The sequence below is a fragment of the Anolis sagrei genome, chromosome 2 (genome assembly GCF_037176765.1).
Source record: "Anolis sagrei isolate rAnoSag1 chromosome 2, rAnoSag1.mat, whole genome shotgun sequence".
Classification (NCBI taxonomy): domain Eukaryota; kingdom Metazoa; phylum Chordata; class Lepidosauria; order Squamata; family Dactyloidae; genus Anolis; species Anolis sagrei.
Genome location: NC_090022.1, coordinates 290078050 through 290103811, shown reverse-complemented (window position 1 = coordinate 290103811; position 25762 = coordinate 290078050). Strand labels below are relative to the sequence as shown.

Here is a 25762-nt window from a genome sequence, read left to right as displayed (position 1 = left end):
GGGAAAGTGGAAAGTAAAGGAAGAGGGGCCGACCAAGGGCAAGATGGATGGATGGCATCCTTAAGTGACTGGACTGACCTTGAAGGAGCTGGGGGTGGTGATGGCCGACAGGGAGCTCTGATGCGGGCTGGTCCATGAGGTCATGAAGAGTCGGAGACGACTGAACAAATGAACAACAACATGGGTTTCTTTATATAAAATCGCAAAATCAAGGTTGGATCTGTAAAAAAAACATTTTCAAGCTGTGGAATGGTAGAATCCATTCCACAGCTTGAATCCAGAATATGTAGAAATGGAGAGCCTATCCTATATATGATCTCAGGGAGAAATTAGATAACACAATGCTCTTTCATGTGGTGAAATATGTCTATCATCACACATGACTGTCCTCACAGGCTTTGGTCCCTCAGGTTCTTTGGACTTCAGCTCCCAGAAGGTCAGACCTACTTGGCTAACAGTCAGGAATTCTGGAATCTGAAGTCCAAAACATCTAGAACAGGCATGGGCAAACTTTGGCCCTCCTCCAGGTGTTATGGATTTCAACTTCCACAATCCCTAACAGATGGTAGGCTGATAGGAATTGTGGGAGTTGAAGTCCAAAACCTGCAAGGCTGAAGTTTGTCCATGCTTGGTTTAGAGGATCCAAGTTTAATAACAACTGATTAAGCCAACTTTGTTGTTTAATTAATCAGTTGTTTAATAACAACTGATTAAGCCAACTTTCTTAGGCTTAATCAGATCTGTAATGAGACAGAGACTTTTGTGATGAGTTGTTGAAGGCTTTCGTAGCCAGAATCAATGGGTTGCTGTAAGTTTTTCGGGCTGTATGGCCATGTTCCAGAAGCATTTTCTCCAGAAGCATGTATGGCAGGCATCCGCAGAGGTTGTGAGTTCTTTTGTGATGGGCTAGTAGGTGGGATTTTACTCACTTTCTAGTGAATCTTCAATTTCTTCTTCGATCTGCTTAAGTGTGCCATCTTTCATGAGTTTTTCTGTAAAGACTTTGGATGGAACCAGCTCTCGCATGATCTCACCGTCATCTTCTGAGCCTGCCAGCCACCTCTCACATGGAAACGTGGTCTTCTCAGAACCCTAAAATCACCACAGGAAAAGGAAACCACTTTAATAATCAAAAGCTTGCAGAAAATACCAACCAACATATTTTATTTTTTATTTATTTCTAAAATATGTAACCCTTTCCTTGTGTCTCCCACAGGACTCTCTTGCCCTTAATAAAGGACAGGACAACCAAAATGGAAGCCAAGATCTATGAGCTCAGGGAGCTGGGTATGTTTAGCCAATCCAAGCCGTTCAATGGACATCATATGTAGAAGGAATATGTTTGAACTGTCTCCTGTTGTTTGAATCCATGGAGCAATGGATTCAAACAACAGGAGAAGAAATTCCACTGAAATATTAGGAAGCACTTCCTGATGGAAAGAGCTGTTCAATAGTGAAATATGCTGCCTGGAATGTGAGCAATCTCTTTCTGGGGATTTTTGAGAAGAGGATAGATAGACATCTGTTGGGAATACATTGCAGCATAGGGATGGACTAGATGGCCCTTGAGGGTCTCTTCCTCCTATATGATTTTATGAAACTCAGTCACAGATCTTCTATCTAAAGATAAGATCTGGCCTTCAAACCATCCTGCAAAATCCTCCTCACTTCTCCTGATTGGAAATCAAACCAGATCAAAATATGTTGTTGACTGGTAGAACAGAGGAAGAGAAAGTGTGACTCATTGGACATATGTAATCCTCAAAACCATTTTTGAAACCACCTATCCTGAAAAAAAAATGTCTTGAAGGAACTTCTTTTAGTCTCTAAGGAATGGGGGACAATTTCACCATATTTTCAGGCAAAATAAATGTGACTTACTACCTGCTTTAAAAAATAGCATAAAAACCAAAAGTAAAACAGCATAGCTAGTTTCCATGTCTCTAGCTATGTCTCATTTGGGGCTGTGGGTCCAGCCCCAAATGAGGTCCCCTGAGCTCAAGTTTAGGGTCATTAAAATTTGGCAACAGTAAAAAGTTTCTGAACTCCACGCATTTATACAAAACCGTTAGCACCGGTGGACTCTGCAGAAAATACAGAATGGGAAACATTTAAGGTCATATCAATCAGCAGGTGGGAAGTGTAGACTCTCTGAGGTCCAGAGTGTGGTATATACATACCCTGGACCTCTGGGTGTGTATATACACACCATGAAATAAAGAGATAAGACACAAGAAAATTGATCTAAAGGGTCATTTTCTCACCTATTTGTTGAAAGAACTCATAATAACCTGTAAAGGGAAAATCTGTAGACACATACAATGAAACTCGTGGCTTAATGGCCACCTAGTGAGCCTAGTCCCTGGGCCAGGTGTCACTTCCTCTGACCACCTCCAAGGACATGAATGCACCAAGGATCCCGAAGGCCAACCAAAATTCTTTGGCTGCACCTGTAGGCCGATCATAGTTGGAAGGCCATCCTGAGGGTGCTCTCTCCCAAACTGCAGGGAGAGAACCCCCAATCCGGCCCCAAGGATAGCTCCCATTTTATGAAACTTATAGGGACTTTTGTGGGAGTCCACCCTTCACCCCTTAAGGCGGGGGTGCAATGGTGCCAACAATGACTATTTAACCTTTATCATGCTTTGGAATTTTATTAATGACTCAAAGAAACCTATTTAAATGATGCCATCCCAAACCCAATTCCCACCCCCATCTGAAATTCCTACCCGGCCCTATACTCACAACTGTCCATAGGTGGGAGGGTAGGTCATGCTGGCATGAGGCAAACTGAAAGAGGAGAACAGAGCAGCCTCTGTTCCAACTTGTTGCTCTGCTCCCTCACATGCATGGGCCAGCAAACCCATGCCAAGTCCGGTTCCTTCATGGGGTCATTCAAACTGCCCCTCACCCAAACACACACCCTATGCTTTACTTGGCTGCGGGTGGGATGTATGTCTCTGTGTTTGTGTGCACCTTCTAGTCAACTTATGGTGCCCTCCTGAATTTCAAATTCTTTTCTTAGGCAAGGGATAATCGAGATTCTTTTGCCAATTGTTTCTTCTGAAATGTAGCCTATGGCACCTAGTATTTGTCGGCAGTCTTCTATCCAAGAACTAACCAGAACTGCTCCAACTTAGCTTCCACGAACAAGCAGGATCTGGTGTTTTTAGGTCTAGACATTGACAATAAAGCAATAAAGAATAGGCTCGATTCCTTCATAACATCTTTCTGAGCAACAAGGACTCCTTTCTGCTCTGGATTGTTCCAATCTATTCTTGCAGTTCCAGGCAGATCTTCAGCCTCTATACAGAAAAGATGCTTGTAACAAGCTCTCTTAGAAACACACAAAATTGCCTTCTATCAAGCCAAGCCATTCAATGGCTCTGCTTAGAGACCAGCTTGTTAAAATGATATCTGGTAGCAGTTTTTCCATGTAATTCCAGAAGTGAGAGAAACTTTGATTGGACAGTAAGACTCATACAATGAGTTACCTATCCTCTATTTGTCACAGTTTGGCACAGACTGTTCCCCAATTAAACCTCTATCATCACTGTTGCAACTCTCCCACTATTTCATCTTTTCCAATTTTCCACTTTTGTTCTCAGCATATTTCAATGGCTGCAAAATGAGCAAAGTGGAAAAGTAGTTTGCATTCAACTAACTTAGGAGAAGGGAGAGGGGAGCACGATATAGCTACTTGCTCTTCCTAGTAGCATCAGGCAAAAGCAAACTGCTGCACTGAGTTTGTATATCCTTCCTCATTCATAACCTTTACAATTTTGACAGCACTCCGATGTGGCTTGGCTTGCTCTCCATTTTCATCTCCAAAAAGTTGGAATTATACAACTATGTAGAGGCAATATCACCATGTAGTGTCTGATCTTCTTGAATATTTTCAATTCTCTCAAGTCCTCACAAACAAAAAGTTAAACATGAGCCAACAATGTGATGTGGCGGCAAAAAAAGCCAATGGGATTTTGGCCTGCATTAATAGGAGCATAGTGTCTAGACCTAGGGAAGTAATGCTACCCCTCTATTCTGTTTTGGTTAGACCACACCTGGAATATTGTGTCTAGTTCTGGGCACCACAATTCAAGAGAGATATTGACAAGCTGGAATGTGTCCAGAGGAGGGTGACTAAAATGATCAAGGGTCTGGAGAACAAGCCCTATGAGGAGTGGCTTAAGGAGCTGGGCATGTTTAGCCTGAAGAAGAGAAGGCTGAGAGGAGATATGATAGCCATGTATAAATAGGTGAGAGGAAGCCACAGGGAGGAGGGAGCAAGCTTGTTTTCTGCTTCCTTGGAGACTAGGACGCGGAACAATGGCTTCAAACTACAAGAGAGGAGATTCCATCTGAACATGAGGAAGAACTTCCTGACTGTGAGAGCCGTTCCGCAGTGGAACTCTCTGTCCCGGAGTGTGGTGGAGGCTCCTTCTTTGGAAGCTTTTAAACAGAGGCTGGATGGCCATCTGTCAGGGGTGATTTGAATGGAGTATTCCTGCTTCTTGGCAGGGGGTTGGACTGGATGGCTGATGAGGTCTCTTCCAACTCTTTGATTCTATGATTCTATGATTCTATGTCACTATAAAGATTTACTTTATTGTGTTGCCGAAGGCTTTCATAACTGGAATTACTGGGTTGTTGTTAGTTTTTCAGGCTGCATGATCATGTTCCAGAAGTATTCTCTCCTGATGTTTCACCTGACTCTATGACAGGCTTCCTCTGAGGTTGTGAGGTCTGTTGGAAACCTGTGGAATGTCCAGGGTGGGAGAAAGAACTCTTGTCTGTTTCAGGCAAGTGTGAATGTTGCAACTGGCCACCTTGATTAACATTTAATAGCCTAGCAGTTTCAAGGTCTGGCTTCTTACTGCCTGGGGGAATTCTTTGTTGGGAGGTAATTAGCTGGCCCTGATAGATTCTTGTCAAGAATTCCCCTGTTTTTGAGTGTCATTCTTTATTTACTGTTATGATTTTAGAGTTTTTAAATTCTGGTAGCCAGATTTTGTTCATTTTCATGGTTTCTTCCTTTTTGTTGAAATTGTCCACATGCTTGTAGTGTGACATGGTGGCTGCCAGAGTGGTCCAGCATTTCTGTGTTCTCCAATAATATGCGGTGTCCAGGTTGGTTCATTAGGTGCTATGTTATGGCTGACTTCTCTGGTTGAAGTAATCTGCAGGGCCTTTCATGTTCCTTGATTCGTGTCTGGGCAATGCTGCGTTTGTTGGTCATTATGTAGACTTGTCCACAGTTGCATGGTATAGGGTAGACTCCTGCAGAAGTGAGAGGATCCCTCTTGTCCTTTGCTGAACGTAGCATTTGTTGGATTTTCCAAGTAGGTCTGTAGATAGTTTGTAGGTTGTGTTTCTTCATTAGCTTCCCTGTACGGTCAGTGGTTCCCTTGATGTATGGTAAGAGGTGAGAGGATCCCTCTTGTCCTTTGCTGAATGTAGCATTTGTTGGATTTTTTGGGTCTGTAGATTGTTTGTATGTTGTGTTTCCTCATCAGCTTCCCAGTTTATTTTATGTGCAGCAGCTTGTTTTTTTAAGTAAATAAATAATTGTATTAAAAACAACACTCTGCAACAATTTAAAAGACCTCTAATCACCGGATACTGAGATTGTGGTGCAGCTGGCTGGGTGTCAGCTGCATTAAGATCACTACTGACCATAAGGTCATGAGTTCGAAGCCAGCCCAGGTCGGAGTGAGTTTCCGGCCAATTTGTGTAGCTTGTTGTCGACCTTTGCAACCCAAAAGACAGTTGCATCTGTCAAGTAGGAAATTTAGGTACCACCTATGTGTGAGGAGGCTAATGTAACAAATTTACAAGGCCATAAAAAATCTCCAGCAAAAACATGCGGGGAATGCGGAAAGTACTTGATCAGTGTTGCGGATGGACGGTAAAGCGTCAGCTCCCCTGTTGGCTAGAAAATTGGAATGTGAAATAGCCTCTGACTGTCTGTCTATATGTGTTGTGTGTCTATGGCATTGAATGTTTGCCATGTATGTGTACATTGTAATCTGCCCTGAGTCTCCTGTGGGGTGAGAAGAGTGTAATATAAATACTGTAAATAAATAAATAAATAATCTCCAGAGAGATGAGGCTAACCTCATAAGGGGGTGGGAATGGTAATTTGGGAACAGCCACCAAGAAGGCTTTCTCCTCAAACAAAGGTTCCTGAGATGGTGACAGAATTGAGACAAAGCCTTCACCAACTGTCTTTGGTATGTTCATAAGTGAAGACAACAACAGTATTTCAGATAGCCTGACCACAAGCTATACAAAGGCAATTTGAACTGAGTCCAGAAATGAACTGGTACTTGGTGAAGCTGTTTCAATGAGGGAATTATATGTTCCCTGTAATCATCCCCAAACCTCAGTCTAAGTCCAGCATTTTTATAGTTTCTATACTATTCCCAAAAGAAGACATCATTGTACATAAAATTAGTGCTTGCTGTCCTCTTCCCTCCTCCCTCTTTTTCTCTTCTTTTCTGTGTCTTTTTGTGCCATAAACCTTTAAGGCTCACAGCTACTGAGGGAAATTCTGGGCAGATAGTTCCCTTGTAGGGAGAGCTATCCTTTTGGTAATGGGTTGCCAGTAATGAAAGCCTTTAAGAAAGACTGAGAACTTTCCATGGCTTTGCCCCCTTCTCACTTCCACCAGACAGCACCTGAATCCATGCCATGGAGTAGGGATGCACATAGTGTGGGGGCCTTGAGGCTATATATATAGATGATATTTGTTCTTTTCTCTGATCGTAGTCCAGCCCCAGACTTCCCTTTTTTATAGACCAATGTGTGAATTGTTTCTTCTGGAAGTCTCGAAAATAGACAATTCACCATCTAAATCAGTGTTTCGCAACCTGGTGGTCGGGACCCCTGGAGGGGTCAAAAGGGGGTGTGTCAGAGGGGTCACCAAAGACCACCAGAAAACACAGTATTTTCTGTTGGTCATGGAGGTTCTGTGTGGGAAGTTTGGCCCAATTCAATCATTGGTAGGGTTCAGAATAGTCTTTGATTGTAGGTGAACTATAAATCCCAGCAACTACAACTCCTAAATATCAAGGTCTATTTCCCGCAAACTCCACCAATTCGCATATTGAGAATTCATGCCAAGTTTGGTACAGATCCATCATTGTTTGAGTCCAAAGTGCTCTCTGGATGTAGGTGAACTACAACTCCCAAACTCAAGGTCAATGCCCACCAATCCCTTCCAGTATTTTGTGTTGGCCATGGGAGTTCTGTGTGCCAAGTTTGATTCAATTCCATTGTTGGTGGAGTTCAGAATGCTCTTTGATTGTAGGTGAACTATAAATCCCAGCAATTACAACCCCCGCAGGACAAAATCAATGCCCTCGCCCAATCCCACCAGTATTCAAATTTGTGTGTATTGGGTATTTGTGCCAAATTTGGTCCAGTGTTTGAAAATACATCCTGCATATCAGATATTTACATTACTATTCATAACAGCAGCAAAATGACATTTATGAAGTAGCAATGAAACTAATGTTATGGTTGGGGGTCACCATAACATGAGAAAGCGTATTAAGGGGTCGTGGCATTAGGAAGGTTGAGAACCACTGATCTAAATAAACCACAGCTCAGCTCCCTGCATTGTTTAACATTAGAAAATACTCTTATTTTTCAAAACCAAAAATGAACATCTATCGCCTTCTTGTTTTTTTAAATTCATTATTGCATTTGAGCAACTCTAGAGATCAGAGTTTGTTTTCCCACTCAGCCACAGAAACCCACTGGGTGACTTTGGATGAGTCACACACTTTGAATCCATTGTTCTGTGCTCTATTCTCTGGAGCAGTAGGAAAAAAGTGACTCTGTCTTACATATGACATCTTCTCCAAAATTTAAACACAGCTATCATGACACCCCTTAACCTTCTCGTCTTTAGTCTAAACATACCCAGCTCCGTAAATGGCTCCTCACAGGGATTCATGGTTTCCAGACCTTTGACCATTTAGGCTGACCTGATCTGGTCACATTCCAGCTTGCTTCTTTGCCTCAAGCAGCAAAATGTCTTCAGATGGCCATGGCTATTTTTTTAAAATGTGTGTATGTTAAATGAAAAATCACATTTAATATCATATTCTGTTTGCCTTGGAGGTCCTCCAGAGAAAGCTGCCTGCTGTCATGTGAGAGTTGTTTACCCAACCCCTTGTGAACTGCCAGCTCCTAGACATTGGTCACCAGGTATAAAGATATTGTGTAAGACCTTTCCTGGGAAAAAGGAACCTACATGTGAAAAAGATCATGGAGTCCTTGTGGAAAACATGTTAAACATGAGCCAACAATGTGATGTGGCACTAAAAAAAGCCAATGGGATTTTGGTCTGCATCAATAGGAGTATTGTGTCTAGATCCAGGGAAGCCATGCTCCCCATGCTCTATTCTGCCTTGGTTAGACCACACCTGCGATATTGTGTCCAATTCTGTGCACCACAATTGAAGGGAGATGTTAACAAGCTGGAATGTGTCCAGAGGAGGGCAACTAAAATGATCAAGGGTCTGGAGAACAAGCTCTATGAGGAGCGGCTTAAAGAGCTGGGCATGTTTAGCATGAAGAAGAGAAGACTGAGAGGAGACATGATGAGGGCCATGTATGAGAGTAAGTCATAGGGAGGAGGAAGCAAGTTTGTTTTCTACTGCCCTGGAGACTAGGACACAGAACAATGATTTCAAACTACAAGAAAGGAGATTCCATCTGAACATTAGGAAGAACTTCCTGCCATGAGAGCTGTTTAGCAGAGGAACTCTTTGCCCTGGAGTGTGGTGGAGGCACCTTCTTTGGAGGCTTTTAAGCAGAGGCTGGATGGTCATCTGTCAGGGGTGCTTTGAATGCAATTTTCCTGCTTCTTGGCAGAATGGGGTTGGACTGAATGCCCCACGAGGTCTCTTCCATCTCTATGATTCTATGACTCTAAGAAAGGAGATTCCATCTGAACATTAAGAAGAACTTCCTGACCATGAGATCTGTTCGGCAGTGGAACTCTCTGCTCTGGAGTGTGGTGGAGGCTCCTTCTTTGGAGGCTCTTAAGCAGAGGCTGGATGGTCATCTGTCGGGGGTGCTTCGAAAGCAATTTTACTGCTTCTTGGCAGAATGGGGTTGGACTAAATGGCCCATGAGGTCTCTTCCAACTCTGTGATTCTATGATTCCATGATTCTAAGAAAGAAGATTCCATCTGAACATTAGGAAGAACTTCCTGATCGTGAGAGCTGTTTAGCAGTGGAACTATCTGCCCCGGAGTGTGATGGAGGCTCTTTCTTTGGAGGCTTTTAAGCAGAGGCTGGATGGCCATCTGTCGGGGGTGCTTTGAATGCGATTTTCCCGCTTCTTGGCAGGGGGTTGGACTGGATGGCCCACAATGTCTCTTCCATCTCTATGATTCTATGATTCTATGACTTCTCACCTAACAAGCAGCCATACTCAGTGCTGCCAGGAGAACTCAGGTGTCCCTGCCTGATGGTCCTCGCTCACCTTTCCTCTCTGTTACAATGAGAAACATCAGATTCTACTAAAATCCCTCTGCCTTGCTTCTCCTCCACTCCACCCCCAAATACTCAGTGCAGCAGCTGAAATATAATTATGAGATCTAATTGGCACACCTCGGCGTGGCTTACGCCCTCCGTAGTGCATTTGGCTTGGCCTGCCCAAACGCTTTCAATTGAATCTGACCTCATTTCCTCCCCTCTCCAGCGCAGAGACACACCAAGTCGCTTCTTAGCAGTCTAATCAGGTAGCAAGGCTTTTAGAAGCTCTGGCAGCCGACTGCTATCCTGTGGCAGGCCATAATATCCTGCGGCTGATTACGGCATGATCATGCAGCACTGGGCTCTGCACCCCACCCGCTGCGCCCCGATTTCCTCCTCCTCCTCATCTCTTCTCCTCACGTGCCCAAACCAAAAACCTCAGTAAGAATGTGTGTGGCTCTCCCTGCATTGTTGTTCAGGCACACCCTCCCAGCTGCGGCTCTTCCAGGCACTCGCATTAAACCAGGTGATGCCCGAATCCGCTTTTGTGGTTATAAGAAAAGCAGGATGGCTAAAGCAGAACAGAAGCAGGCAGGCAGGCCATGCCCTCAGGGAGCTATCCAGAGTGCTGACTTCCATCCAGGCCTGCCACAGTTTATACTCCGGGATCTGACATATTAGTCAAAGATCTGACTATTTTGCATCAACACAAATGTGCCTTTTATCAGCACCGTCACAAAGGCTGTGTATAAGTGTTTCTCCCCACAGATTGAACATAGGAATAGTGCAGTCCTGATCTGCGCCCGTACCTTGGGAAGTCAGATCTGGCCACGGTGGTCCACGCTCTTGTTACATCCCGGATAGATTACTGCAACGCACTCTACGTGGGGTTGCCTTTGAAGACTGTTCGGAAACTTCAATTAGTCCAGCGGGAGGCAGCCAGACTGCTCACCGGAGCGTCATACAGGGAGCATACCACCCCCCTGTTGTGTCAGCTCCACTGGCTGCCGATCCAGTTCTGAGCAAAATTCAAAGTGCTGGTTTTGACCTACAAAACCCTACACGGTTCTGGCCCAGCGTATCTGTCCGAACGCATCTCCCTTTACGTCCCACCTCGGAGTTTGAGATCCTCTGGGGAGGCCCTGCTCTCGGCCCCACCTCTGTCACAAGTGAGATTGGCAGGGACAAGGAGCAGGGCCTTCTCAGTGGTGGCTCCTCACCTATGGAATTCACTCCCTGGGGAAATTAGATCAGCAACATCCCTCCTTTCCTTCAGAAAGAAATTAAAAACATGGATGTGGGACCAGGCGTTTGGGCAATCTGGCAGATGAATAAAGGACTGTGACGACGTATAGGAATGGACAATGTGAAACGAAATATGGACTCTGAGTTGGTGAACGCTGTGTCTGAGATTGGCTATCGATTGTGAGATATATTGTTGTTTTAATTGTTTTAATTGTTGACCATTTAATTGCTGTTTTTATATGTTATTGTATTTGTGTGGGCACCAAGATGTGCCTTTTTGTAAGCTGCCCTGAGTCTCCCCTCGGGGGTTGAGAAGGGCGGGGTAGAAGTATACGAAATTAATTAATTAATTAATTAATTAATTAATGCTGTGGCCCATAATGCTCCCCAGCAGTCTCCCAAAATCCACCATTAAAAAATCAAGCCAATTTTGGGCACTTTTTGTCCTCCATGAATCTACATGAAATATACTCCATTTTCACAAGTATCCCAAGTGTGCCTTTAAGTCATTTCTGACTTATGATGAACCCATCATGGGCTTTTCTAGGGCTAAGAGTGTGTGATTCACTCAAGGTCACCTTATGAGCTTCTATGACCAAAGAGAGAAGGAGCCACCAGTGATGCAATGGGTCAAACCCTTGTGCCAACAGGACTGCTGATTGAAAGGTTGGTGGTTCGAAGCCAGGGAGTGGGGTGAGCTCCTGTCTGTCACCTCCAGCTTCCCACGCAGGGACATGAGAGAAGCCTCCCACAGGAAGGTCAAACATCCAGGTGTCCCCTGGGCAACATCCTTGCAGAGGACCAATTCTCTCACAACACAAGTGACTTGCAGTTTCTCAAGTCGCTCCTGACACATACACACACACAAAAACCAAACAGAGAATTGAACCCTAGTCTTCAGAGTTGCTCAAATCACTATATTATGCTGACTCTTATACTCCCCCAAAATAAATCCATTCTCCTTGGCAGTCTCTATCAAAATGTTAACACCACTTCCTATTGGCCTTGACTGTACAAGAAAACAAAGGTATTTGGGTGAGACATTGCAGTATGTGGGGACGAGAGACAGGGCCTTCTCCATGGCGGCCCCTTGACTGTGGAACTTCCTCCCTAATGAGGTCAGAACTGCCCCATTCCTTCTTACCTCCTGGAAGAAACTTAAACCCTGGCTATGGGATCAAGCGTTTGCAGAATAGACCGATTTACTGGTGAATACAATATTTGATTTGACTGCAATGGATTAATTTGTGATGATGATTCTAACTTGGTGAACTTTTTAATGTATATTTATAATTGTTTAATGTATTTAAGTGTGTTTTATGCTATGTTTTGGAGCCCCCGATGGCACAGTGGGTTAAAGCACTGAGCTGCTGAGCTTGTTGATCAAAAGGTCGCAGGTTCGATTTCGGGGAGCAGCGTGAGCTTCCGCTGCCAACCCTAGCTTCTGCCAACCTAGCAGTTCGAAAACATGCAAATGAGTAAATCAATAGGTCCCGCTCCGGCGGGAAGGTAACGGTGCTCCATGCAGTCATGCTGGCCACATGACCTTGGAGGTGTCTACGGACAATGCTGGCTCTTCGGCTTAGAAATGGAGATGAGCACCACACCCCAGAGTCAGACATGACTGGACTTAATGGACTTTTTTATGCCATGTTTTATTGTGTTGGCACTTAATAGTCGCCCGAGTCTCTCTTTGGAGGTTGAGAAGGATGGGATAGAAGTGTTCTAAATAACTAAATAAATTTGGAAGTGAAATTGGGCTCTACCCTCTCCGTGGAATTGTCTATCCCTGTGGTAGACCTTTCTCTCGTACTTGCTTCTCTCACAACTGCCTTCCTTTGCTGCCCCTCTTTTCCAAGCTATGTTCTTGTCCCATTTTTATTCCTACAGTTCCCTTTACTTTGAGGGAGGCTCTTTCTACTCGGGTCCCAGTTGCATAGGCTCATCCTGGCAGGGCTGGGAGGAGAGAGAGGAGGCAAGCAAGTGGTGGGGAGATCTGGCAGCAAGGGAGACCAAAGCAGCTTAGAGGGAGAGCAGCCAACCATCCTTCCCTTGCTTCTCCCTGCCATGCAGAGGGAGGCCTCCTTTGTAGCTAGATCTAGCTTTCTTCTGTCACTGCTGTTGCTCAAAGATCTGGAATGTAAGAAACAGACTGCACAGAATGTTCCACGCCGGCACGATCTCATTAGTTTCAGAGACAGAAAGGAAGAGCAGCTGCTGCTGTTATCCCAAAGTCCTTGGAGATCCTGCCTGCTTCATGCCATCCCAGTCCTGGATAATCTGCTCCCCAGCCTTGGATAATCTGCACATGTAAACCCCACACATTACAAGGCAAAGACCACATTCTGTGTTTCCTTTCTAACAATGATGCCTGCAAGGAGGAATTAGCAAGCTTGAAGGCCACTAAACCACCGAGTGGGTGCAGTTGGCGAGGACCAGAATGATCTACTGGTTGAACTGGGATCTTTATGTGATTTTCACTGCATGACCTTGGACCATGAAGCTCACTGATGAACCATGGAGACATTCATCATCCCATAGCAAACACTGCCTTGCAGGGCTGCTGTGAAAGCAAAATAGTCAATAGAGAGAAGGACTAGATAAACCATCTTGTACTTTGTGATTTTCACAATCAGAGGCAAGAATAAATAATGTTCTCACTCTGTTCATGGCAAGAAGTCACAAAAACACATAGTTTTTGAATACTGTTCATTAGGCTTGGTGGATCCAAAAAAAGGTTCAAAACTTGTTTTGGATCTAGGGAGCACTTGTGGTTCAATTCAGAATTGAATTCCAAATTTTCAGAAAAAAAGTTTTCAGAACTTTTAGAACTTTCTGAAATTTCTGATTAGCTTCGTTAATGAAAACGCAATTGCGTAATACGCAAGTATGGGATTTGTAGTGTCTCTTCAGTGGCAACGCAAGGCAGCTAAGGACACAAACAGCAGACAGTGGCCTTTTTGGCTTTTGGAAGTTGATTTCACAACTTTAGGCAGGATAATATTTTGACTATTTGGCAACGCACGGCAAACTAAGGAAACAAACTGCACCCTCACACCCCAATATTTCCCACCCACACGTCTCCCACCCTTCCCAAACCCCAACAGCAAAAACACACAAGCAGCTGCAAGGTAGCCAGCCAAGCAAGCAACAGCCCTTCTCCCTGCCTTGGTTCTCTGCTGCCCTGGCTCTTCTTCCCCAACAACAGCAACAATACACAAGCAGCTGCAAGGCAGGCAGCCAGGGGAAGGCAACAGCCCTTCTCCGCTTGTCCTGCTCTTCTTCCAATCACTTTTCTTCCAACCTCCCTTTCTCTTTCCCTTTCCCTTTCCCTTCTACCTTCCCGGGCTCACAATGAGCCTCTGAGCCATGAGCTGCCTTTAATATAGTGAAATGGCTGCCATGCCGAAACCCCACCCCTCCCCTCCCCAAAACTTCTCCCCTCATTGGCTGGGAGGCAAGCATCCCAGGATGCAAGCTGCTTGCCTTCAAATGCTGACTCACTTCCGACACACTTCATGAATCGTAAGAAAAATGGCAAGAGAAGCTTTGGAAGGGCAAAGGGACTTCCGGTTTTCTGAAAAAAGTTTGAAGTCGCTTCAAAAATGTAATTTTTCTAACTTTATTCCAAATTATGAATATTCCGACAGTACCTAACCGTGCCTACTGTTCATCCTTCAGGAACCATTCTGACAAAAAAATACAGATGGGATTACCTTCACATAGGAAAAAGGATTTTCTGTGGAGAAAACAACATTTGCAAATCTATACAGCTGTCTCATGTTGTACAGCTGAAATAGAAACCTAGAATGATAGAGTTGGAAAAGACACCAAGGATCATGGAGTCCCACTCCAATCTGCCTTGTACGAATAAACAATCAGAATCAGAGTCACAGTGTATGGGTTTGAAAGGGGCCCTAAAGACCATCAAGTCCAACTTGCTGTTCAATACAGGAATTCCAGCTATAATGTCCCATCAGATATCTCTCCCCTCCCCAAAACTTCTCCCCTCGTTGGCTGGGAGGCAAGCATCCCAGCATGCAAGCTGCCTGCCTCCAAATGCTGACTCACTTCCGACTCACTTCATGCGTCGTAAGAAAAATGGCGACAGAAGCTTCGGAAGGGCAAAGGGACTTAAAGTTTTCTTAAAAAGTTTGACGTCGCTTCCAAAAGGTAATTTTTCCAACTTTATTCCAAATTACAAATATTCTGACAGTACCTAACCATGACTACTGTTCATCCTTCAGGAACCATTCTGACAAAAATATAGATGGGATTACTTTCACATAGGAAAAAGGATTTTCTGTGGAGAAAACAACATTTGCAAATCTACACAGCTGCTCCAACTTCTATAGACTTCTGAAAATTCCAACAGAGAAGAAAGGAACATGCAATCCCAAGTTAAGCAGGCCAACATTACTGTCCCTACAGTTGGAAAATGGTGAGTAAAATACTTTTTTGGTTCACAGATAGCAGTATATTGGCTATGAAATTTGGCTGTGGTAAGATCTGAACTGGAAACTTGCTGTTCTAGTTGCAATGCTTTCTGGTTTTCCCCTATGCTCTCTGATGAAGAAATTCAACTGGTGGGGATATATAAAAATAGAAATTGATTTGTCTCACCTTTCCATTGCGTAGAAGTCTGCGTATCTCCACTTTTTTGAGATGCCAACCAGGATTAATGCCTGAGCCATCGTGCCCAATGCGGACCTTTTCAAGTATGTCTCCAACATCTTCCAACTGGAGAAGTGTAGAGGAAAGTAGAGGAAAGTCACAAAATCAGCCCATCCTTAGTTAACTTGTAGCCACACCACTTTTGTTCACTTAGTTAGGGAGTTACCACTTTATTATCTTCAATGAGATTAAAGCTGAATGCAGACAGCCTTTAAAAGCTTCAATCTTTATAGTTACAGTTTCAATCTTAGCATATTCCAGCTAACAGAGGATGTGTGTAGTCAGACAGACACTAATATTAGTGGACTTCATGCAGTTTGACACCATATTAAGTGCCATGGCTCAATGCTTTGGGCTCATGACAGTTGTAGTTTTACATGTCCCCTGGGAGTTGAAGCCCAAAACATTTGGAAGAGCACAGTTTGAGAAACACTGCTATCCCTCCCAATTTGGTGGCCTTTGAAATTTTTCTAAGCATGCCCTCCATTCCTTCATTTTTTTTGACCAGGGCCTACTTGACACCAAGGCCCACTTAACCAGGGACCACTTTGACCAGGGCTCACTTGACACCAGAGCTCACTTGACCGGGGACCATTTTGACCAGGGCTCACTTGACACCAGGGCCCACTTGACCAGGAACCACTTTGACCAGGGCTCACTTGACACCAGGGCGCACTTGACCAGGGACCACTTTGACTAGGGCCCACTTGACCAGGGACCACTTTGACCAGGGCTCACTTGACACCAGAGCCCATTTGACCAGGGCCCACTTTGACCAGGGCTCACTTGACACCAGAGCCCACTTGACCAGGGACCATTTTGACCAGCGCCCACTTGACACCAGGGCTCACTTGACCAGGGGCCACTTTGACCAGGGCTCACTTGACACCAGGGCCCACTTGACCAGGGACCACTTTGACCAGAGACCACTCTCCAATGTTAGTACCAAAAGGGATGAGGCTGGTCAGCTCTGCAGAAAGGAGTGGAAATAAAATGAAGATAATAAAGAAAGAAAGAAATAAAGAGGAAGGGGGTTCACAGACCCAATTTTTGTTCTGCTGGGTCACAGCTCATAGGTTGAGGACCACTGATCTATGTCATCAATGAAGATGTGGACTAGCACTGGATCAAGGACAAATGCCTGGGGCACCCTACTGGTCTCTTTTCTCCAGAATGAAGAGGAGTCATTGGTAAGTATCCTTTGGGTTTAGCCAGTCAACCAATTCCCAATCCACCCAACAGAATGGTAGGGAAAGAGAGAAGGGCTCCTCCAGAAGATCTCAAATCATGAGCAGATTTGTAGGGAAGGACATGTTCCAACAGATACCTTGGATCTGAGCTATAGATCAACACCAGTATCCACATCATTGACCACCAGTTAGGGGATAGTGCTGACAACATCTTGGATAATTCATTTAAAATTTGAAATAAAACCTGGTATAATTTCGTTTCTGCACTAATATGGGACCAGCACCACTGCTGCTATAATGGGCATGGGCGGACAGGCTCCCAAAGTCTCAGTCTCCAACTTCTAGCAAAAAGTTTGGAAAACACGAGTTTCTACTTCACATTTTTATTTCTGTTTCAAAATTAAAGGCTCGGTGACATGATTCTTCCTTCATTTCCTCCTGACAGTTTACGATGATGTTATCTGTCTCTTCGAGGGAGCACGAGGCGAAAGGATTTGAAGCCCTCTCCATTTCTCCCAGAACATTTAGAATAACAACACCAAGGGGAGAAAATGATCTTTCATCTCCCCACCTCTAATAAATAGCTTTCTTTTGTTCTAGAGATGGGAAGAGAATGCCCTGTGATTTTAAAGACAGGAATGACATCAACTAAAACAAGAAGAAAGGTGTATTTATTGCACTGCTTCCCACACTGCCAGCGAGTCATCTCCTAAAGGTATATCTGATAACAGTTTCTTAAAAACTCTTTTCGGATGTCATCTGCAGAGTACAAAGCAGACTCAACAGAGAAGCCGCTAAAACAAAGGGAAGAAAGAGAGAAGGAATTCACAGGTCTGAGTGATCAGCTCTTGCAAATGTTTCTCAGGTCTATTATTATTATTACAGAGTCTCACAAAAAGGTGATAGAAGACAATGTTTTGTTCTTCTTTCACTCTTCTCCTCCACTTGCTGCCTACTCTCAGTACAGAAACAATATAACAAACAAAACTTGGTAAAGAACAAGCAAAATTTAAAAACAGTTTTTGCAAATCACGTTCAGAACCAAGCTTTTCAGGGGTACTCTCCACTGAAAAATCCATGCAGCTTGACCCCACTTTAACTGCCATGGATCAATACTGTGAAATCATAGGAGTTGTAGTTGCACTATTGAGCAGAGAAGGCTAAAGACCTTCTAAAACTAGAACTCCCATTATTAGATAGCATTGAACCATGTTAGTTTAAGTGGCATGAGTTCTACAGTGTAGATACACATCGGAGCAGAATAAGAAAAGGAAGAATATATTGCAAGTATTTCCTGTCTTTAACTTAAAGTTGTAGGGGGTTGTAAATGTGAATAAAGAGAAGCTTTACCACAGTTTCTGAACCAAGATATACCCTGCAGTATAATAAAGTGTCACTCGGGCTAGTGTAACAAGTAACAGTATCTTTACTTTCGTTCAAAAGATCGAACAAGGCAACAATATGTACAGCAGTCTCGCTGAATTCACACAGAGAACAGAGGGAATAAACAGTCCTTGAAATAGTCTTTAAATATGCTTCATGCCTTAGAACAGGGGTCCTCAAACTAAGGCCCAGGGGCTGGATACAACCTCGAAGGTCATTTACCCAGCCCTCACTCAGGGTCAATCTAAGTCTGAAAAGATTTGAAAGCACACAATAACAACAATCCTATCTCATCAGCCAAAAGCAGGTCCACACTTCCCATTGAAATACTAATAAGTTTATATTTGTTAAAATTGTTCTTCATTTAATTATTGTATTGTTTATAAGTGTTTTTTTGCACTACAAATAAGATATGTGCAGTGTGCATAGGAATTCATTCTTTTTTTTTTCCAAATTATAATCCGGCCCTCCAACAGTTTGAGTGACTGTGACCTGGCCCTCTGTTTCAAAAGTTTGTGGACCCCTGTCTTAGAAATAAACAGGCTTCAAAGAGTTTGCAGCCATTTTCTTCCTGATTGTTTTCAGTCAGCACTCTCTTCATTCTCCAAAGCGAAAAATGGCAGTTAAAACCGTTTGTCTCAGCAGTAAGCCAGAGACAGCAGCCAATCAGAACTCCAGCTCCTGGCATGCTCAGCCAATCAGCTGCCACCACATGTCTTTCCAGTCAACCACCACATCATTGTGTCTCTTTACAAATCCTCACAATTGTGACCTAAATGTCTTCTTTTGTAACACTTGACACAAAGAAAATCCAACAAATGGTACATTCAGCAAAGGACAAGAGGGGTCCTCTCACCTCTGCAGGAGTCTACCGTATACCATGCAGCTGAGGACAATCTACATAGGGACCACCAAACGCAGCAGCATTGCCCAAACACGAATCAAGGAACATGAAAGTCACTGCAGACTACTTCAACCAGAGAAATCAGCCATGGCAGAGGACCTGATGAACCAACCTGGACACAGGATATTATTTGAGAACACAGAAATACTGGACCACTCTCACAACCACCATGTCAGACTACACAGAGAAGCCATTGAAATACACAAGAAGCATGTGGACAATTTCAACAGAAAGGAGGAAAGCATGAACATGAAGAAAAACTGGCTACCAGTATTAAAAACTCTAAAATCAGGACAGTAAATAAAGAGCAACACTTAGAAAACAGGGGGAAATCCAGACAGGAAACAATCAGGGCCAGCGAATACCTCCCAACAAAGGATTCCCCTAGACAGGAAGCAGACAGGCCTTGAAGCTGCAAGGCTATTCAATACTAATCAAGGTGATCAATTGCAACATTCATGTTTGCCTCCAACAGACAAGAGTTTGTTCTCTCACCCTGGACATTCTTCCATAGATACATAAACATCACTTGTGTGGTTTTCCAATAGACCTCACAACCTCTGAGCATGCCTGCCATAGATGTGGGTGAAACATCAGGAGAGAATGCTTCTGGAACATGGCCAAACAGCCCAGAAAACTCACAGCAACCCACTTGACACAAAATTGAATGGAATACAAGCAGTTCAGGAATGCGATAAAATAAGAACAATGTGGGAATTGCTCTCAGGATTAATTTTATATCCAGACTAATTTTACTGAAAATACACTCTTTTCCTCACTCTTCTCCCCTTCCATTTTTCACTTTCTCCAGCTTTTTCTCTGGTCAATAGCCTTTGGGAGTGGTTGGTGGGCTGGTTAAAGGTCTACTGCACCCTGTACCTTACCTCAACAATGAACTGATTCACAGAATTCCTCTCAAAGAACATTCTCCGCTCTCTCATGTTTTGGCACAAGGATTTCTGCTGAGTGCAAACTCCATCAGCTCCATACAGGACAATGTAGACGTCCGCATCAGTGCCAGCTGCAAAAAGGTCACTTGTGTGAATAGTGACTTCGTAGGGAACAACTGAGGATGAGAAAGAAGAGAAGCAAAGTGAGACACCACTGACCAGTTTGAATCTTCCCACCATGAACAACCCACAGATTGACAACCCACAGATTGACAAGGCTAAGGATGCATTTACATCTATCTATCTATATCTATATCTATCTATCTATCTATCTATCTATCTATCTATCTATCTATCTAAATGCTCTGTGCATAATGAGTACCTTAAAAACAAAAGGACCAATGAACAAAATCACACCAAATTTGGCAACAAAACGTCTCACAACACAAGGAGTGACCATCGCTCAAAACACCATGATTTTGTCATTTGGGAGTTGTAGTTGCTGAGATTTAAAGTGAGCATTCTGAACTCCACCAACGATGGAATTGAACCAAACTTGGCACACAGGACTCCCCTGACCAACAGAAAACATGAGAGGGGTTTGGTGGGCATTGACCTTGAATTTTGGAGTTATAGTTCACCTACATCTAGAGAGCACTGTGGACTCAAACAATGATGGATCTGGACCAAACTTTGCACGAATACTCAATATGCCCAAATATAAACACAGATGGAGTTTGGGGGAAATAGACCTTGACATTTGGGAGCTGTAGTTACTGAGATTTATAGTTTACCTTCAATCAAGGAGCATTCCGAACCCTACCAATGACAGAATTGGGGCAAACTTCCCAAACAGAACCCTCATGACCAATAGAAAATACTGTGTTTTCTTGTGGTCTTTGGTGACCCTTCTGACACTCCCTCGCAACCCCCCCCCCCCAGGGGTCACAAACCCCAGGTTGAGAAATGCTGCCTTAAGGCCATCCAGTCCAAAAATAAAGCTCCTGACAAAGAGCCATCCAGTCATAGATATAGATATTTCAATATATATGATTCACACACACACACACAGAGATGTTTATGACAGATATAGTACCATAGATTTGAAAGGGAACCCTAAAGAAGGGCAATTATATGTTGCATGTTCCAGAGTAGGCAACCCATACAAAAATGCTCTGTTCATTTTGAGTGACATCACAACTCAAAATCCACTGGAGGAATTGCCAGTAAATTTGGCCACAAGTTACTTACTAACCCAAGGAGTGACCATCACTCAAAAATTTGAGCATTCCGAACCTCACAAACGATGGAATTGGGCCAAACACCCCACACAGAACCCCTATGACCAACAGAAAATTCTGTGTTTTCTGGTGGTCTTTGGTGACCCTTCTGACATCCCCCTGGTGACACCCCCCCCCCCCCCCCAGGGTCTTGACTTCCCAGGATGAGAAATGCTGCTTTAAGGCCATCAAGTCCAACTCCCTTCACCAGGGCAAGAAAACATAATCAAAGCCCTCCTGACAAAGGGCCATCAAGCCATTCACACACACACACACACACACACACACACACACACACACATGTATATGACAGATGCAGTATCAAAGATTTGAAAGGGACCCCTAAAGAAGGACAATGATATGTTGCATGTTCCAAAGTAGGTAAACCAGACACTCTCCACATCAACACTGGCAAAGAAACAGCAAGAAATACTGTTTACCCACAAGCATAAAGAAATTACAAATATTAGAAACCAACACTTTCTCATTCCTTTATTTTCCATATTACCAGACTGGGCCACAGCAACGCATGGCAGGGGATGGCTAGTTGTCAATAAATAACAGACAGATGGATAGCAGACAGATTCTGATACTTTCTTTGTGAACTTTTATCTTCTACCCATGGTTGCCTACGTCCTAGTGGCATTCTTCTACCAGCAGGTTCCATCTCATTTTGTAAGCTATGCATAGTCAGCTCTGGATAGCATTTGAATGGGAGACCCCAATGTATACCAGGTGTCATAGGCTATATTTCAGAAGAAGGTACTGGCAAAACCACATCTGAGTATTCCTTGCCTAAGAAATTCATGGGGTCACCATAAGTTGACAAATGGCTTGAAGGAATGTAGTTACACACACACCTTCTTCTTCCAATTCCTCAGATTGCATAAGTACCTCATCCTCACTTTGTGGAAATTAAGGCAGGCTTTCAGACACAGTCTTTTTTTAAAAGGCACACATTTCTATGGTTTGTCTTTACTACATGTTTTCCCCACTACTAGTACACTTTGCTCACACTGTTAAAATGATCCTATAAGACTGTAGACAAGGAAGAAGTGGATGCAAAGTAAGAATCTATGATATCTTTTTATGTAATATTTAGATAGTAGACTGTGACCCCTTAATAGAAATATACTATGAGATAAAGGATTATAGAACATTAATAGATGGCGAGTATTGCACTGTATACAACAAACACTTGCAAATGTATGTTTTCTTAAATAAAATTAAATGAAAACCCCCCAAAAAATGCACACCTTTTAATTGTGTTCATGCGTACAAAATGCAGTATTTCTCCTCTGAAATGCAATACTTCTCTGAAATGAATTTGGAATTGGCAATAATTGGATTTCAGAGGCAAAATGCATTCTCTTTCTTTGGCAATCTCCAGAGCCGGGAAATGGTTGTTTCTGCATCACAAAAGAAACCGAACAAATTGCTTACCCACTCCTATATATTAAAAAACAATGTTCCCAAAATCTGCCTGTGTTCCAACATTGAAACAAGGATTCTGCACCATCCAACAAGAAGTCAGACTACATAATAGGTTCAAGGAATCATTGGCCTGGAAAATAACAGGAGACTTCAAGGGTCTTTTGGTCCAATCTTCTGCCATTGCAGGAGATCCATTGCAAGAAGCCCAGGTGTTTTGGGAGAACAGCAATTTAATAATTCAGCCAAAGGTATTGCAAAACTGAAACTCCTTGCTCCCAGATGCCCTTCTCATTCATGTTGTGGCATTGCACTCATGTTCCCCAAAGAACCATTTTAATTTGGGATGTGCACTGCAGTGACAGATGAGCCCCTTCTATCTTGGCAACAGTCAAACCTCTTGCAATGTTACAGAATGGCTTTTTTTTTGTCCTACAAATGAACGAAATAATTATCTGAAAGGTTAATGGTTGGGAAAGGAGATTATGGTTAAAAGCATAAAGTGTTCATTTATGCAGAGCCAACTGTCTGGAAGGGAGCTAAGAGCTGTGACCCCCCCTTATCCAGCCTATTGATGGCAACCTAAAGCTTACTAGGTGAAGCATTCTGGGAGTTGTAGTCCAACCCCCCCCCCCCACCACCACCACCACCACCACCCATTTCCAAGCTCTGGGCCACACATCAGATAAAAATATATGGGATAAAAATGAAAACACATACATTATTGCACCCCAGGCCTGGAGCCACCTATGACCACAGCACCACACAAGAGTCCAGAGTATAAGCCAACCGTTTATTGTAAAAAACAAAGAAAAACCAACCACAAAATATATGAAAAAGCAGAAATGAAGAAAGGAAAGGAATAATCCAAAAAAGGTTTCACAATAGGTGATAAACACGCAGGAATCCAAATTTCTCATAAAAATCCAAAAGTAACACAGTCCAAGAATAGCTAAAACACACAAGTACAGCATGTTGCAACCCAGAGCAGGGAACAAGACCATAAGATAACAATCCACCACACTCGACTGTGGGGAAAAACAATCTCTTTTTATTGATGAAAAATGGTTACAAAATAGAGGAAAATGCAAAGTCAAAAAGCCACAGTAAAATTCAGCAGTCAGGAATATCCATGAATTAGATCAAAATTCCAAAAGCAACACTGTAAAAACCTGGAACCTGTTAGCAAACCACTAGCTGTACTTGGAGCACTAGAAGCCTCTTGGGATGTAGGCCACGGGAAACAGGGAAATCTGCCAAGGTAAGGCCTCAGTCTAAACGATGCCTGATCTAACGAGACAACCTGGCGAGAGGCATTTAAAACTAAAGAAACTGTTTCGTGACACGCCTCCAGGCTTTGAAGCCTATGTTTCCTTTTCCCTTAATCTGCTTGACCTTCGCAGACTCTGCGATTCACTCCTGTTTTTCCAAATCTGTCCTTTTCTATCCTCATCAAGGAAGCCAGGTGTTAACTCCTCTGAAGAGCTATCACCGCTTGGCTCTGCAACATTCTCATCAGAATGTGTAGTTTCACTTTCCAAGCCACTGACCTCAGAATCAACATTTTCATTACCATCAGGGAGAAATACAATCAGAGAATCAGGTTCAGGTTCAGCAATCAGAGAATCAGGTTCAGGTTCACACGCAGGCTGAACCCCAACACAGCATAACTCCATAAGCAAAAGGTATACTTAGAAAAACTTGAGCAAGAATCATAAAACAAGAACATAGAAAACTTCCAGGATACTTAAATCCAGGACTTGACTTGACACAAGAACTCAGGCCTCGCTTCTCACTCAAAAGCTAACATTGCTTGAACTAAATTTATGGTAAACAACTGGCTGTTAATAAGCAGTCATGAAATCATGTTGTTTCTCATGAATTTTCTCTATCTCTTTCCCACATAATCTCTCTGACCTACTAAGCCAGTTCTCTGCTCTGGCTTGTAAATAGAGATTTGTGCTTATGTCCGTAATGCCAGGTGCCTTCCCTTGAGAGCTTTTAATTTCACTTATTTCTTCACTCAATTACTTATCTAATGATGTTGTTTCTGGCTCCTGTGACTGACCTTGGAGCTAGGCACTGTCTGAAGCAATTTCATTTCCCTGGCCTGAATCGGCATCACTGTGAATGCCAGGAAATCCCACAATCCCTTCTGAATCGTCAGTGAACCCATCAACCCTTGGCTGAACTACTACACACGCCATCAAAGCCTGAACACACATTACAGGTGGAATGTTTCAGCATTTCCTATTTGTAATCTTTTGCAGACAATTCACTTTTATAGGCCTAGGTACCTAAAGGAAATTTCGTTCTGCATGATCCAGACCTTCCAAGGCAGCTTTCAAGATTAGCACTGTGATCTTATTCAGATTCACTTGCAAGCAAACCCCCAGCCTGAGCTGTGATTGGACCCAATTTGGGCATCTTCAAATATAGTTGATACCAAAGACTGTGTCAGATTATTGTGGAAAATTTATTGGTGATTAATACATTCAGCAGAAAAAAGGCTACTTCCTCATATTAATGTACAATCGATTCTCAGTTAACTGGAACTCAAGCAACCAGAATTCTCAAGCAACTGGCCTAGCTCATCTCCAAATCTGCTCTTTCAAGATCAGACACCCCATCCCTGCCACTGGGCAGCTGCATCACTGTTTTGTTTTTGATGCTGATCAAGGACTCCAGAACCTGTCAGTCTCATGCAGATTTTGGTCCCACTGCAACCAACAGAGTTTAATCCAAAGTCATCACATCTTGGATTGCAATCTGGAAAAGGTTTCCATCAGGGAATGGCCAATGTCAGAAGAAATAAGTGATTAATTTAATGAATTATGAATACTAAATGATCAAAAAACCAAGTGGAGAGAAGGGAAGAAAAACATATGAGCTCTTTCAAGACTTTAGATCAGGCCTGCACAACCTGTGGCCCTCCAGGCGTTTCAACCTCCAACTCCCAGAAGCCATAGCCAGCTGTTGCAATGGTCAGGAATTCTGGGAGCTGAAGTCCAAAATACCTTGAGGGCCAAATGCAGTGCAGGCCTGCTTTAGATGCTTTTTGGAGCAAGATCTTCTAAAATAACCAGAAGGTGGAATTAAAGAGAAAGCAATGTGTTTTTTCTTAGGGTTAACAGCTGAATTCAGCAACCCAAGTGGCCCTCTCCTACATATTCATTCCTCTCATCTCAGATAATGAAACAACCAGAGTCATGAACATAATCCAATGGACTTGGTTTTAAAAGGCAAGATGTTAATGTGGCATCACTGTTTGCA

General features: G+C 43.3%; 1 protein-coding gene across 1 annotated transcript in view; it reads right to left on the bottom strand.

The window, feature by feature from the left end:
* LOXHD1 (lipoxygenase homology PLAT domains 1) overlaps positions 1-25762 on the bottom strand; it is a 269577-nt gene that overhangs the window by 102757 nt on the left and 141058 nt on the right. The window contains exons 26-28 of the mRNA XM_067464668.1: positions 19773-19954; positions 15361-15477; positions 930-1092 (exon numbers count right to left, since the gene is read on the bottom strand). Coding sequence (XP_067320769.1) covers positions 930-1092; positions 15361-15477; positions 19773-19954 — 462 coding nt within the window. The remainder of the gene's footprint in view (positions 1-929; positions 1093-15360; positions 15478-19772; positions 19955-25762) is intronic.